Here is a 14,887-nt window from a genome sequence, read left to right on the forward strand (position 1 = left end):
TAATTTGGTAGAAGCATGAAAGTAAGTAGTGCTTGTAATGCGTTTTTTCCCTCTCCCAAATGGCTTCTTATAATACATGGGGAGAAAAAGAAGCTTACCTTGCCCAATCCAGATGAACCTTTTGGACTTTACATGTGCATCGCTTAGCTTATCCAGCCCAAGAACCAGGATTGAGAAGGTTAATTAGCCCAGAGCACAAATGAGATTTATAGGGGATCTTACAACAGGGCAACCTGGAGATGAGAGCATGTAGGCTCTAACTGGATGCCCTGTTGAGGCTAAGTCAATGTTTATTGCAACACAGCATTAAATGTGAATGATCAAACCTTATTTAAAACAATAACACAGATGGCAAGTAAGTTCTCCTCAGGTAGAAAAGAACCTGACAGGAAATATTTAACTGCTACAATTCCTGCCAAAGATCAAATTTGGGTTATATGCTGCAGGCTTTTTTCACTAGATTAATGCCTTGCTTGGGAGAGGTCCTCCAGTATCCCCTTTTTCTTTCACAGGACAGTCTTGAGCTTGTCATGACTGTTTGTTTCACAACTAACAGGACATTAATTTGGCTTTGGGTTCGAGGCAATGTACTCACACAATGTCATGATGTAAATACCACAACCTTCTGATGCAACAACTTTGTTCTGTGGGGCAAAGTGTGAAAGGTGGAAGTGTTCTTCCCAGATGATAAAGAATCTGAGGTAAATAGCTTCAGATTCAGCTGCTGATAAATGTATAACCCCTCTGGAATACTTGCCACTTCTACTTACAGTTTATAGACTGTCAGCGTTGTCCTAACATCTCAAAGACTGATTTCTCCTGTAATTATCTTTTTTCCCCTGTCAATACTGTTCTGTTTAAAGGGATACTAGTGTCAGGCAAAACTTAGCTCCAATTTTAGCTTTTATAGTCAAGCATTTCAAATATGGGTATCTAAATTTAGGTTCTTAAATCCATATATAGACACCTAAATAAAAATCTTTTGATTTTCAGTGGTTCTGAGTATCTGTAACTCCCATTGATCCTTAAAGCAGACATGGTGAAGAAAATGGCCTATATGATTCATTCATTCATGAGACCAATAGAAATATTTCCATGATATTTTTTTACAAAAGTCCACTGGAAGCAGTGTATAGTGTTGCTAATCTCTTTGAGACAAGCAGCTCAAATTCTGACACTTCCAACCAAACCTGAACCAAGAACCTTTTTCATATTTGATTAAATAGTAATTCTTGATGTGCCTTTCTACCAGTTGGCCAGCACTTTCCATATTGTGGCTGGGCAGAATAAAACATATGAAATACAATTGTTAGGCTATTTTCCATGTGGTTGAATTTAGAGGGTGAATTGGAAATAGGGCACGTGTACGAGCTCTCTTGTACGTTCTCACCTGTGTGGTGACATGAGGGTTGTTTGCTGCATGTGTGTGGGTGGGGATGGTTGCATACTAATCTTCAGCAGCAGCAACAACAGTACAGCTATGCTTTGCCTGATCTGACGAAGTAGGTTTTCACCCACGAAAGCTCGTGCTCCAATACGTCTGTTAGCCTATAAGGTGCCACAGGACTCTTTGCTGAGTCTCATCATAAGTAGCGCACAGTAGATAAGGTAAACGAATCCCCATCCTCCAAAGTGACAATGACCTTGACAAGGAAGACAATTCACCGCAAATGTTCCATGAAGTCCAGGCAGCAGAAAAAAGTAGATGATTAATTACTAGCCATCTATAAACAACAGAGAGCAATAAAATGATAATTAGCATATGAAACAGAATGCAATATCATACATGCTGTTCTCAAGGTGATAAGCCCTTTGTAAAGGGACCACTTTTCTGTATGTGTGCAGATAGGTGGAGACAGCAAAGTGGATCACAGAAGCAGACAATCCTTTTCTGGTTGAGGGATCATTTTGCATTTGGCTCAGATGAGTCTCACCCCTCTGACTTTGCAAACCAACAAAAATCATCTTGTGAGCCTCTGACTGTCGACCATGGGTCTTCCGCCAAACCAGTTCTGCCCCTTCTCCTGATGCCTCCGGGAAGTACCTGTGTTGGCAGGTGGCCAGAAATGATCCTACACAGTCATGGCTTTTAGCCTTCCCCCACTCTCCTTTTGGAGCACAAGGAGCTTCATTTTTAGACAGTAGCTTGCTGACTTGATTTTACAAGTCAAAAATGACGATGAGGTTATTTTCCTAGTTTGTGGAGATGGCCGAAGAGAAGCACAAGTTAGAGCCCAGAGCATCTCTGCTCTTAACTGGCAGGATTAAAATAGCCTTCCACTAGAAGAAGCAAAACTTTAAAGAGAAGGAATTTCCTTAGAATTGGCCGATGAATACAGTACACACTAACTAGACTTGGAGCCTACATACTGGAGATCCCGCTTCCCTCCTCCCAGGCCTTTCTGCCACAACTGTGATGGATGGAGGCACTCTAGCTGGACCCTTGGAGTAAAAGTCCAAAATAACCTCTGTTTGTTGACTGTCAGTGCGTGCTTTAGTGGGGACTTTGGGGGTTGTTTGGAGGAGAGGAGTTTAGCATGAGGATAAATATAGTTGGGAGTTGTTTTGTGCTGGTTGGTTAGTTGATGGGTTTATTTCAATTAAGTGTATTTTTAACTTTTGACAGAGGCACCCTACACTATTAGATATTAACATCAATCTCAGTACACAAACAATCAACTTCTTCAGCTACTTTAAATATCACAAAGCAATATCCAGATAAACTGCACATGGCTTCCGTTACTGGTGTGGCTCCCTGGACTGTCTGGAAGAATTTCAGGGGTCTTTAAAGGGCATCTAGAGTATTATTACTGTTTCTAAGGTGATCCCACTTAGTAGGCTTTATTCTCTGTTCATTAAAGAAGCTTCACATTAGTTATTATAATGATTATTGAACACTAAACATACACATAGCACCGTAATCTTGGATGTCTTCACAGTCCCTTCCCCAAAGAATTTTTATAGTCTAAATTGTACAAACATAGAACATGAAAGTAACAAAGGAAGACTGTCGGGAAAGGAGCAATAAAAGTTAAAACAAATACTAATGTCAGTAATACAACAAGAGTTCTGCTGTTTTAAAAGGTTTCAGAGTAGCAGCCGTGTTAGTCTGTATTTGCAAAAGAAAAGGAGTACTAGTGGCATCTTAGAGACTAACCAATTTATTTGAGCATGAGCTTTCGTGAGCTACAGCTCACTTGTAGCTCATGAAAGCTTATGCTCAAATAAATTGGTTAGTCTCTAAGGTGCCACTATTACTCCTTTGCTGTTTTAAAAGACAGACTGAGGCAAGGCAAGCTTTAGATTTGGGGCCTGGATCATCTTTTTGTTCTGTGTTTGTACAGTGCCTAGCACATTGTGGTCTTGATCCAGAACGGGGCTTCTAGGTACTACCACAATGCAAATAATAATAATAATAATTAATAATATAATTAATTAATGAGTAGACAACCCCAAGGTGGAAATCATTGGTGGAAAGCATGGTGAATGGGTTTTGAGGCAGGATTTGGAGGAGGAGATCAAAGATGCTTGTGTCCTTCTTTCTCACTGAATATCATGGGTCTGATTGTGCAGTAGCTCCATGTATGAAACTGTCTTTCAAATCAATGGGACTTCCGCATGAAATGAAATCAGGGTCTGTATGTAAAGCTGAATTTTATATTTTATAAATCAATTTCCATCGTAGAAAACATTTACTCTTCCAGAACACAGATCCTGCCATTTGAACAAAGAAAACTGCAAGAGAAGCATCTGCAGGGATGACTCCAAGACTCATCGGTGCAAGTGTTCAGATGGATTTGTTTTAAGTAGAAGTAGGCAATACTGTGAAGGTAATATATAGATTCAAAACATGGGATGGATGGGGCAGCTGGATAAGTTTTCTCCCACACTTTTACCTTTTCTTAAATCTTGAATTATGTTTCTTTTGAAGGTTCTGTAAATTCCAGTTTACTATCTTTTTTTTCCCTTATCATATTTCATTTTCTTGTGTCCGGGTTCTGATTGAGTCTAGAAGCAGAAGTACCAAAATACCACAAGAAAGTCTATTCTTGTGAAATGTTGCAGTCTCAGTTTGGATTAGTCAAATGATGTTCAGATAAGCGTGCATAATTTTGTATGCTTATAAGAATTCAAATGAATCAAACTCCAAGGGTAAAATGGTCAAAACATGCCTAAGTGATGTAGGCACCTCAGTCACATTTTCAAAAGTTACTCAAGATCCTAAACCTGTTACTTTTCAAAATTTTACCTCACTTGTTTTAGTCCAAATTAAACAGTCCAGTATTTTTCTTTGAACTTTTTTCTTTAATTTGTAAAACTTGTTTTAGAATAAAATGTATAAAAGCACACTAATCACTCAGGAGTCAAATTTATAAAGGTATTTAGGCCCTTAAAGAGGCAAATAGGTGCCTAGTAGGATTTTCAAAAGTGTCTAAGCAGGTTAGGTGCCTAAATCCTATTGAAATAAAATTGAATCACTTTAGAAAGTGGAACTTAGGATCCTAAATCATTAAGGTGCTTTGAAAATTTTGCCCTGAGTCACTGAGGCACCTAAAGACCTTTAAAAGAATTGGCCCTTAGGCACTTAAAATTTGTACCCTTCATAATTATAAATCAGTACAGTAACTAGCTTGTTTGACTGAACTCTACAAGCTTGTTTTTCATAGTTTAAGACCAGCATATTTGACAAAATGAAATATCCTATCTTCAGTAGAACAACTAAATAAGAATTTCTTCTTGAACTTTGCAAAAAGAAAAGGAGGACTTGTGGCACCTTGGAGACTAACAAATTTATCTGAGCATAAGCTTTCGTGAGCTACAGCTCACTTCATTGGGTGCATTCAGTGGAAAATACTGAATGCATCCGATGAAATGAGCTGTAGCGCACGAAAGCTTATGCTCAGATAAATTGGTTAGTCTCTAAGGTGCCACAAGTACTCCTTTTCTTTTTGCGAATACAGACTAACACGGCTGCTACTCTGAAACGTGTTCTTGAACTTTGTGTTACTTTGCTTTATTAATCCATGACATTGCATGTATTGAATATATAGTGACCCTACTCTATCATACAATTGTTTCTCTTGTCAGATGTCAATGAATGTGCTTTTTGGAACCACGGCTGCACTCTGGGATGTGTAAATATCCCTGGCTCGTATTACTGTACATGCCCACGAGGTTTTATTCTGCTGCCTGATAGAAAAACATGTCATGGTAAGTAGCTGCAATACACAAACATTTAAGGACTGATCCTGGAATCCTCACTTACACAAACCTAGTGTTTCCAGTGTTGCTACATTTCTCTCTTCCAGCCCTTTAATGTGTAAGTCACGTCAGCTTAGACCCAGTGAACCAAATTTAGAGGTCATGTTTGAGGAAGTAGAAATAGTGCTTAATTTGTGCCAGGGCTGAGCCCCACGGCACCTCTATGCTTGGCAGTTCATAGCTCTGGCACCTCTGAGCTTGCTGTTCCACTTATGAATGTAAAAAGAATTGCTTGAGCCCTGGCACCTCTTTCATTACAAATTAAGCACCAACTATAAGTTACATATGGATAATCAAGTGTGAGCCTCATGGAGCCTACAGGAGTTAACTAAGCATCCAAACCCTAGGATGTTTACCTGAACCAGTTCCAAGCTATGAACCTCAACTTTTGGGGTTCTCCCATCCGTCACTGTGTATATAGTTTTGCAATGTTGACAATGGGTTTTTGCAACATTGTGGTGATAAATATCACAATGCAATATATAAGGTAAAGAATGTAGGAGGTAGTGATTTTTTTTTATCTTGCTTGATCTTAAAGAGATCTTTAAGAATAACCTGAGAGAGTATCCATTTTGAGATAATGATAATTGAGGTAATCATATAAAATAATATAAAACTCACCAACATGCACACAGAGATTTCACTTGTGTGGGTAGGTAGGAGTCTTGTGGACTTTGGACTTCTGACTTATTTGGAGAACTTTTCCTGAAGAGTTTTTCAAATGATAGCAACCTTGAGATGATTTTTGGGAAAATGACAAACATTTCTAGCAGTTAGGTTAAATTACAACATCCTCTCACTTCTCATGGCCATGTACAGAAGTGATTATATCCAAGAAATCTCTTTTTGAGTGATTTTTGTTTTATTTAGTGAGGTATTATTTTCCATTTACTGGGGTATTCTATAGGTGGTATAACCCTAATACAAGACAACAAGTAACATGTATTTAGAACATAGCATATGTGGGTAGGAAAGATGCCAAATACTCTTAGCCATATAAACATATGTTGTGTGCTTATCCGGCTTAAAACAGCTTGCAGATAGTACAATGAACCATAATGTTTAACATAATATAGATTCCTGTGGTTGATTAATAATGGAAATAATATATCCCCAAAGCATGAAAATTGAAATCATACCTCAATTTCATTCCCCAGCGATAGAAAGATTGTCATTTTCTGACATATATCATTGTGAAGCTGAGCCAATCATTTCTATAGATTCACATCTTACAGTTCCTAGTATTTATGTTATATGAAATACATATAATGCGTACTCTTGGAGTAAGTATCCAATATGCTCTGATATATCAAAATGGAAAGTAGGATAATTTCTTTTTCTTGAAAAAAAAAAAGGAGTACTTGTGGCACCTTAGAGACTAACAAATTTATTAGAGCATAAGGTTTCGTGAGCTACAGCTCACTGTAGCTCACGAAAGTTTATGCTCTAATAAATTTGCTAGTCTCTAAGGTGCCACAAGTACTCCTTTTCTTTTTACAGATACAGACTAACACGGCTGCTACTCTGAAACCTTCTTTTTCTTGGAATATCTTCTATAAATTGATGTTCTGATCATAACCTTTGTAGTTCGAAAGGTTAGGAATTCTGCTTTTTTTGTTTTTCTGTGTAATATTATCCTTGTGTTAGACCCTTCATATCTTCTGGCTGTGATGTGAAATGATCTCCTTATGACACACTTTTCTAGATTTGTTTCTCTGCAGGGTTATGAATTTGACAAGCTCATATATTCCCAATCAGTTGGTCTAATGGGATATCGTTTTAAAATTTCCCTTTTTGCTACTCCAGGTCTTTAGAAGCATTTTGGTAACTGATCTGGATCAATCAAGTAATTTCAACAGTGTTTTATTTATGTTTGATTGGTCTAATTTTTTAGTCATAGTTTCATTCATTTAGAGTTGCCCAGCCAAGATGGCATTTGGCCACACACATATTTCTTTTAGTTTTTATTCCTCGCCATGATTCTATTCTGTTCTGCTCTACGTAGGTTCTTTTACCACACTCATAATCACCATAGTATCTGAGGCCCATTGGGTTCCTAATTTCCATTGGAATCATTGAGGATCCGAGCGTAAGTGCCTCTACACCCATTTCTGTGAGGCAGATCTAGCTGCTGAGTGTAAGACTTGGGAATATGAACACCTAAATCCCTACTGTATGTGGGAACTCGAAAGTAATTTTGTGTACCTAGCTAATTTGGTCAGGAAACAAAGGTGAACCCTCCCCACCCCACACAGTGCACAGAGGTGGGATAAAGCATCAGGCATCATGGAGGTATGATTAACATAATTGTGGGGTAAACAGTGTTTTAATCCCTACTAGGTGAAGAGAGGGGTCACGATGAGAGGACACAGTTTTACACAATAACTAGCAAGAGGGAGTTCTCCAGTACACCCACATTTTCTCTGTCTTTGCTGGCTGCTCTTGGCCCAGCAGGAGAAATGCCTACAGAGAGAGGGGTGAGTGTTCCTCTCCCAGGACTGAGCCAGTCAGGACACAGGGCAGCATTCCTCCGGCTGGTCCCATTAAACTCCCAACCCAGCTGATGTGGGGTGAGGTATGCAGGGTGTGACATGTGCACCATGCTTTGCATCTCTTGTAAAGTGATTTTGCATAAGTTTGCTGACAACAGATTTTAACAGCCTGCCCCTTTAAAGGTCTGGAGGCCTTGAGCCAGCCCTGTTCAATCACCCCTACCTGTACCATAACTAACTGCCTTCCAGCCTGAGGAGGAGGGAAAAATAGGGTCAGCAGGTAGCCTGATGAACACCTGGGTCTTCTAGGGCTGACCGGGAGGAACTCCAGGGAACAGGTTAGGCTTTCATGGAAGGGGGTTTGCTAGAAGCAGGGAATTCCAGACAGCTGTGAGGGTGATTCTAGGAAAAGCAGCCTGGGAATCTGCTCTCTGATGGAGCAAGGAAGATTTAAAGGTAGCCCAGAAGGGGTGGTGGAATCTTTTGTTTGTCTGGACTTTTGTTATCTCAGAAGGGGTTACATTTGTTTTGTGACTTGGCTGGAGGGCCCAGCCACCTCACCAGTTCTGCCCTGTGAGGGGAAGGCTGGGGGAACCTACATCAGAGGAGTAGACTGAGGCAAAGAGTGCCTGTATCACTATGTTTGACCAGGAGGGGACATGGGGCAGTCATGCCTGTGGTGCAGTCTACTATGTACCTTTGTTGAAGCCCTAAAATTCTGTAACCCTCCATTCAAGATTTACACAGATACAATGATCCTTAGGTGTGTCTTGGAAAGTTGGTTGGAAACATGGGCTTGGAAAGTCTGTGTGGTTACCAGTACAACTGGGCTCTTTAACTGGCTTTCCCTTCGTGCTTGCTTAGGATAAGCATGCATGTGTATTACGTCCCCTCTACCGGTGCTGTGTTTGTTTTCAGACTGTGGTTGGAAAATGCCTTTTCTTTTACATGCTACACTTACCCATGGGAGAAAGAAGAAAATTTGTTTAAAATAATGGGTCTGTGGGGAGGAGTTGTCCTGTGAAAATTCAGTGCTACCTCTGTTTCCCAGGTGTATTTTAAAGGGGTTTCATTTCACCACTGTACATGCCACTGTTATTTTTCGCAAGTTAGCAATTTGGGTGTGTTCTGTATCTCATGAAATCTCACTCTCACAGCATGTTACTATTGGCTGCTAGTCTGGCACTCATCCCCAGATTGTCCTGGGCTTAGTTGTGGCATTTAGGAATAGGGGATAAGGCACTGCTCTCTCGCAGGAGTAGTATGCTCCAAAAGGTATAAGCCCATTTTGGTGCCCGGTGGGATGGGGGAGGCTGCACTATGGTACTGTAGGATGGTACAGTCTGCTTCTCTTGGTGCATCTGGCCTGCTTGGGAGCTTTTGCTCTGTTTCTCTGCACCTCCATTTGGAGGAAGTGTGAACCCAGAGGCACACAGAGGGAGGAGAAGTTGCTGTGCTCTACTGAGCTCAGGGACTGTGGTTGTGACAGGCCCTTGCATGGAATGCAAAGGCTTAGAGAGGAGGCCCTATTGCAATCTATCCCTCTCTTGGGGTAATTTATTTGTGGTACTATTTTACATGCAACTACTTGGGACTGGAAACGTTTTCAACGCTGCTCATCACTCTGTCAATCCAAGGCGCCTATCAGCTTAGTATTTAAGTGCTGAACAGTGATATAAGGTAAGACGAAGATAATCTGCTTCTGAGACAGGCAACGGACCAAGCATGGATTAATTTAACCCCTAGATTATTGCTGTAACTTCTATAATACAAAATGACTCCCACCCCATATAGTGCGCACATAATCACAACACCAGCACATTCTCTCAACTAAGCAGCGAGATGGAATAGTGGAAGCCCACACAGTAGCCTGAAACTTTAATGATTCCCTGCTTATTATATAAGTCTCTTCATTCTAAAGCCATAAATTCCTATTAGGGTATTAATGTAAGGTCAGTTTCTAGACCTCTTTCAAGGTACTTAAGAGGTCAGAAAAATGCATTGCAGAGCACAGTTGCCTTGGATAAGGAATATTTACAGCAGCTATGTACCATTCAAACCAGCAGACACAGAAGCATCTGTGGGAAACCTGCATTTGTTCCAGTTTCAGTCCCTCCCAACAGATGTTGCCATGCGGTACTAAGACAGTGCAAAGAAACAAATGTTGGCTGGAAGGAGGACATCTAGAGCTGTTCTTGTCTAATTACTTGAAAGGAAAAGAGAATTAATGAGGGAAACCTAAAGATGTACAGTAGCTGGCACTGTCAACAGTTGTGATAGAAAGTCCTGTCAGTTCTGTGTTTTCACAGGAAGTAATTTACCTTAATGATATTCAAGAAAAAAGGAATAATTCTTTGTATTTATTTATAAATATATGCATATTATGAACCTCTTCCTGAATTTACCAAAAGAATTGAAAGACGCATAACAAGTCTTCTGCCCACAATAGGCAGTATAATGGTTACTGAGACTGATGACAATTTACAATCCCTTGCCAAGAGGAATAGTTACATGGTATCTCACCTTTCCTGTGTGCCTGGAAGATCAATAGTTAAGACTCTGGTGGACTGAGAGAATGTGTTCCAGAGTCAGAACACTGCATTTCCAATCCCTAATGGTTAAATACAGGCTATGTCTGGAGGAATTATCACAGTAGTTGTAGCAGTATTTAAAGAGACAGACAGCACCTTAAGTAACCAGGACCACACCATATTAATTGGATATTAGTGGGATTAGCTGCTAATCTGGTGATTTTTATTCATATGCGCATGGTTGAATTAACCAACAATATACTGCAAGGAAGAAATTTTCCTTCATGGCATATTGGCAAGGAACTTAATTTTTTTTTATTTCCCCCCCACTCTTCTTTGGATCAGTGATCAAATGTTGGGAACAGGTGATTGTATCCCATGTGATCAGTTTCTTATGATGGCTGAACGGGGGAAGGGCATGCATGGGTAGCTCTAGGTTTTTCCCACCACGTACTTCTCCCTTTAGTTACCATTATTATTTATTGTTTGCATTACTGTAGCACTTAGGATATACCTACACTGCAGCTGAGAGAGCGCCTCCCAGCAGGGGTAGACAGACTTGTGCTAGCTTCGTTCGAGCTGCTGAGCTAAAAATAGCAGCGATGACATTGTGACAATGACAGAGACTCAGGACAGCGGGTGACTAGCCTTGCATCAGTGTCTACGATCCATGGCCCAGCTGCCTTTATTCTTTTATCTCAAGAATCTCCAGTTGACTCCAGGGAAATGGAAGCGCAGCCCCCCTTGGTGTAGTGCAGCAGCTCGGTGAGTCAGCGTTTAACCCTTCTGTTGTCATCTGAACACTCGGGCAAGTACACCATCCGACAGCCTTCTCTATTTGCAATAGAGACTGAGCAGAAGAGGTCTGTTGCATGACTACTTCATGATCACAGGAACATAGTCGGATGTTGGTAAATCTTTGGTGTGAGGCCAGCAAAACTGTGGACTTGAGTAAAAGTACCAGGAATAACCACACATGCCAGCAAATAGCAAAGAAGCTGGCAGTGTTGCAAATTTAATGGAGTGGTGACCAGCGAAGGGAGCAGATGAAGTGGTTTAGGATGGAGCTGACAGGAAAACCAGGAACAAGAACCACACCTTAGGTGACTCGTTGACATCATGTCCATTTTATGAAGCGTTTGATCAGGTGCTGGACAGTGTGCCAAGCAGAGACCCAACTGTGGTACGTGATGGTCAGCCAGGACAATGCTCTGCTGGCCCCAGAATCCAGCATGGGGACCGTTGGGATGGGAGTCAGCAGCAGGTGCTGAGTGCGGACAGTGAAGTGACTCTGTTGCTGAAACCGGTCCCAGAGGAGCAGCACATCTAGGGGCCATACTCTGAGGAGCTGTTTGATGCCACCCCTGGGGAGCAGTCTGCTGTGGAGCCTGCAGCAGACACAGAAGGAACAGAAACTGCCCTGAGTGTGGTAAGTTTCCGGCTCCGTTTTAATGTTTGTTGATACTATAATGGGAGGGATTTCCATTCGATGAACCAATGCAAAAGTTATTAGAAGCCCCAGCACATGTATCTGCTAATGGCCGATTGTCTGCCACCAGCGGCTTGGCTCCCTCTTCCTCCACCGCGTGGCGTTCAAAATGGTGACCAGAAAATGCAAAACAGTAAAAACACCTTGAAAGTGAATATTTATTTGAGACGGCACAGATTTTTGCTAGGGCATTCCTGTTCCTTAAAAATAATAATCGTACATCGCCATGTCTGTAAGTATGCCGTTCTGTAACCACTGAACGACGTAACAAGCCACCTGGAAACAGTGATTCTAGTCCACTTTCAGCAAAAGGCAGTCCATGCAACATAGGTGACAAAATCCAGAGGTGCCAAATTTGACTGGGCATTGAAATTTTGTACAGAAACGTGGCAGGAGGCAGAGGGGTAAGGAAGATGGCTGTGCAGTTCTGGGTGTTTCCATGCAGCCATAACAGGCTAAGCCTTGTGGAAGCTAATGCAGCATCCTGTTGATTTCCCTCATGAATTTTGACCCAATCCCAGGCGTTGATAGTTGCAAACTTTTCCTGAAGCAGGAACTCCAGATACATAGTAGCATTTTGGAGAAGAGAATATTTTCCAGGGCCACCTCAGTAGCTGACCAGCCCACTTCACTCATAGATATGTTGTTCAGTCACTATATGTGCGAATATTTCAGTTGCACACACTGCAGGTTTCCCACCAGCAGTTCGGGATAACATCTCCCTTTACCAATCAGCCACAAGAACTGTTATGTCCTCCAAAATGTTGGAAGGCCTGAAATGATAGAAGAAGCTTTTGCAGCGTGGCCACTGAGCGGCACCCACCCGCACCCAACCCAAATAGTTCTGCAAGGTTTAAGAAAGCGAAAAACAATTTTGCATTTTTAACTTACCATGGTCTATGCACTTACTTCACTGTGATTAACCAGGCTGTGTCCAGAGGCCTTCTGTGATCTGAAGTATCCCTCTCACAAAATATTGAAGTTTAGTTTGGAAAGTAACATTTTATGTCTTTGAAATTCCAGAAGGATTTTTTCTGTGCTCCTGCATTGAGCTATTTGAGACAATAACCTCGTGTCTTGTCCTGTTCCAGCTCCCTCAACATCTACTGGCTGCAGTACCTCTGCAGCTCACCCACACCGCAACAGAAGTCTGAGCCAGTGTATCTTCATGAGCCATTCCAAGAGGAAGTGTTTCCATGCTGAACTTCTGATTGGAATTCTGGACAGGGCCAACAAGCAGGTCCAGTATCAGACAGAGGAACTTGTGGCTAGAGGAAAGGCATGGTGAGAGGAAAGGCTCAGGCTAGCTGCACAGCTTGAGGACAGGGTTTCGGTGCAGTTCCTGGAACAGGAATGGTGGCTAAGGGAGAAAGAACGGTTTGAGCGGTTAATACCGCTAAAAGTAACAAGAGTACTGGTTTCTGCTTGCATGACCCACACCACAGCGTGAGTCCCCTGTGTGGTACCAAGAGATGCAGTCCAGAAAAAGCTTGAAAAACTCCATGGCTGGGTGACCTAGGCAATTGGGCTCCATGAGTGGCTGAGCAGGGCAGGGGGTGCCTCCACCTCTCCCCCGGTGCCAGGTGCATGGCAAATAGGGAAAGAAGGGAAAGGAGAATGGGGGCCCAAGGGACATGTAGTGGTAAGGGGTTTCTGTCTTGTATATGGTTTCACTGCTTGCCCTTGTCCATACACTTCTTGGTTTTGCTAAGTAGTGGTGAGATAATGGCAGCTGGCCTGCCTGGCAATGGGTGAATGTTGTACTTTTCGAATGCATATTTATAAATAAATCTCTTTATTTTGTCAAGAAAGTTTATTGCTGTCACTGCATCACTTCATACACTTTGTATTTAAAATAATAAAGGTTCACCTCTGGCTTCACAAAGATTGTGAAGAGCACAGCAAGCCACAGTAATGCTCACAGCATTGATGACACTGGAATCCAAGAGTATGCAGTGATCTCCAACAGGATTTCACACTACCAAATGCATTCTGCAACTGCTCAGAGTGTAATCAATGCATCTTTTGCCAGGGCCTCTGGAGTCAGGTTCAGTTTCATAAGCCAAGACAAAAGAGGGCATGCAGGGTCCCCTAGAATAACAGTGGGGACATTAATTCTGTTTATGACAATGTCATTTGGTGGGAATAGTGTACCAGCCTGTCCATGAATGCAGACTCCCAATGGGCAGAAAACCATGGCATTATGAACTTTCCCAGTGCAGCCCCCTGTTGACATTCATAAATTCACCTCTGTGTCCACAAGGGCCTGCATAACAATGTGGTAGTACCCTTTGTGGTTTGTGTACTCCTTGAGGAGGGCAAACTATGGGCATATGAGTTGCATTAATGGCCCCAGTGCAGTTTGAAAACCCCATTCTCTCAAAACCAGCAATTACTTCAGGAATATCTTTTATGCCTGCCATCTTGGGATAAACCAGATGTCTGATTGCCTCAGAAACCTTTGCCACAACTTTACCCACCATTGATTTTCCAACACCAAACTGGTTGGCAATGGATGTTGTCATAAATATAAAGGGAAGGGTAAACTGCTTTGAAATCCCTCCTGGCCAGGGGAAAGCTCCTCTCACCTGTAAAGGGTTAAGAAGCTAAAGGTAACCTCGCTGGCACCTGACCAAAATGACCAATGAGGAGACAAGATACTTTCAAAAGCTGGGAGGAGGGAGAGAAACAAAGGGTCTGTGTGTCTGTCTATATGCTGGTTTCTGCCGGGGATAGACCAGGAATGGAGTCTTAGAACTTTTAGTAAGTAAGCTAGCTAGGTATGTGTTAGATTATGATTTCTTTAAATGGCTGAGAAAAGAATTGTGCTGAATAGAATAACTATTTCCGTCTGTGTATCTTTTTTGTAACTTAAGGTTTTGCCTAGAGGGGTTCTCTATGTTATGAATCTAATTACCCTGTAAGATATCTACCATCCTGATTTTACAGGGGGGGGATTTCTTTATTTCTATTTACTTCTATTTTTATTAAAAGTCTTCTTGTAAGAAACTGAATGTTTTTCATTGTTCTCAGATCCAAGGGTTTGGGTCTGTGGTCACCTATGCAAATTGGTGAGGCTTTTTATCCAACATTTCCCAGGAAAGGGGGGGTGC

At 41.7% G+C, this 14,887-nt stretch overlaps 1 protein-coding gene across 3 annotated transcripts in view; it reads left to right on the forward strand.

The window, feature by feature from the left end:
- The window catches only part of EGF (epidermal growth factor), an 88,217-nt gene that overhangs the window by 27,907 nt on the left and 45,423 nt on the right, over positions 1-14,887 (forward strand). For all 3 annotated transcript variants that reach the window (XM_073340890.1, XM_073340892.1, XM_073340893.1), the window contains 2 exons: positions 3,705-3,830; positions 5,089-5,211. In XM_073340890.1, coding sequence (XP_073196991.1) covers positions 3,705-3,830; positions 5,089-5,211 — 249 coding nt within the window. The remainder of the gene's footprint in view (positions 1-3,704; positions 3,831-5,088; positions 5,212-14,887) is intronic.

This window comes from Lepidochelys kempii, chromosome 4 (genome assembly GCF_965140265.1).
Source record: "Lepidochelys kempii isolate rLepKem1 chromosome 4, rLepKem1.hap2, whole genome shotgun sequence".
Taxonomy (NCBI): domain Eukaryota; kingdom Metazoa; phylum Chordata; order Testudines; family Cheloniidae; genus Lepidochelys; species Lepidochelys kempii.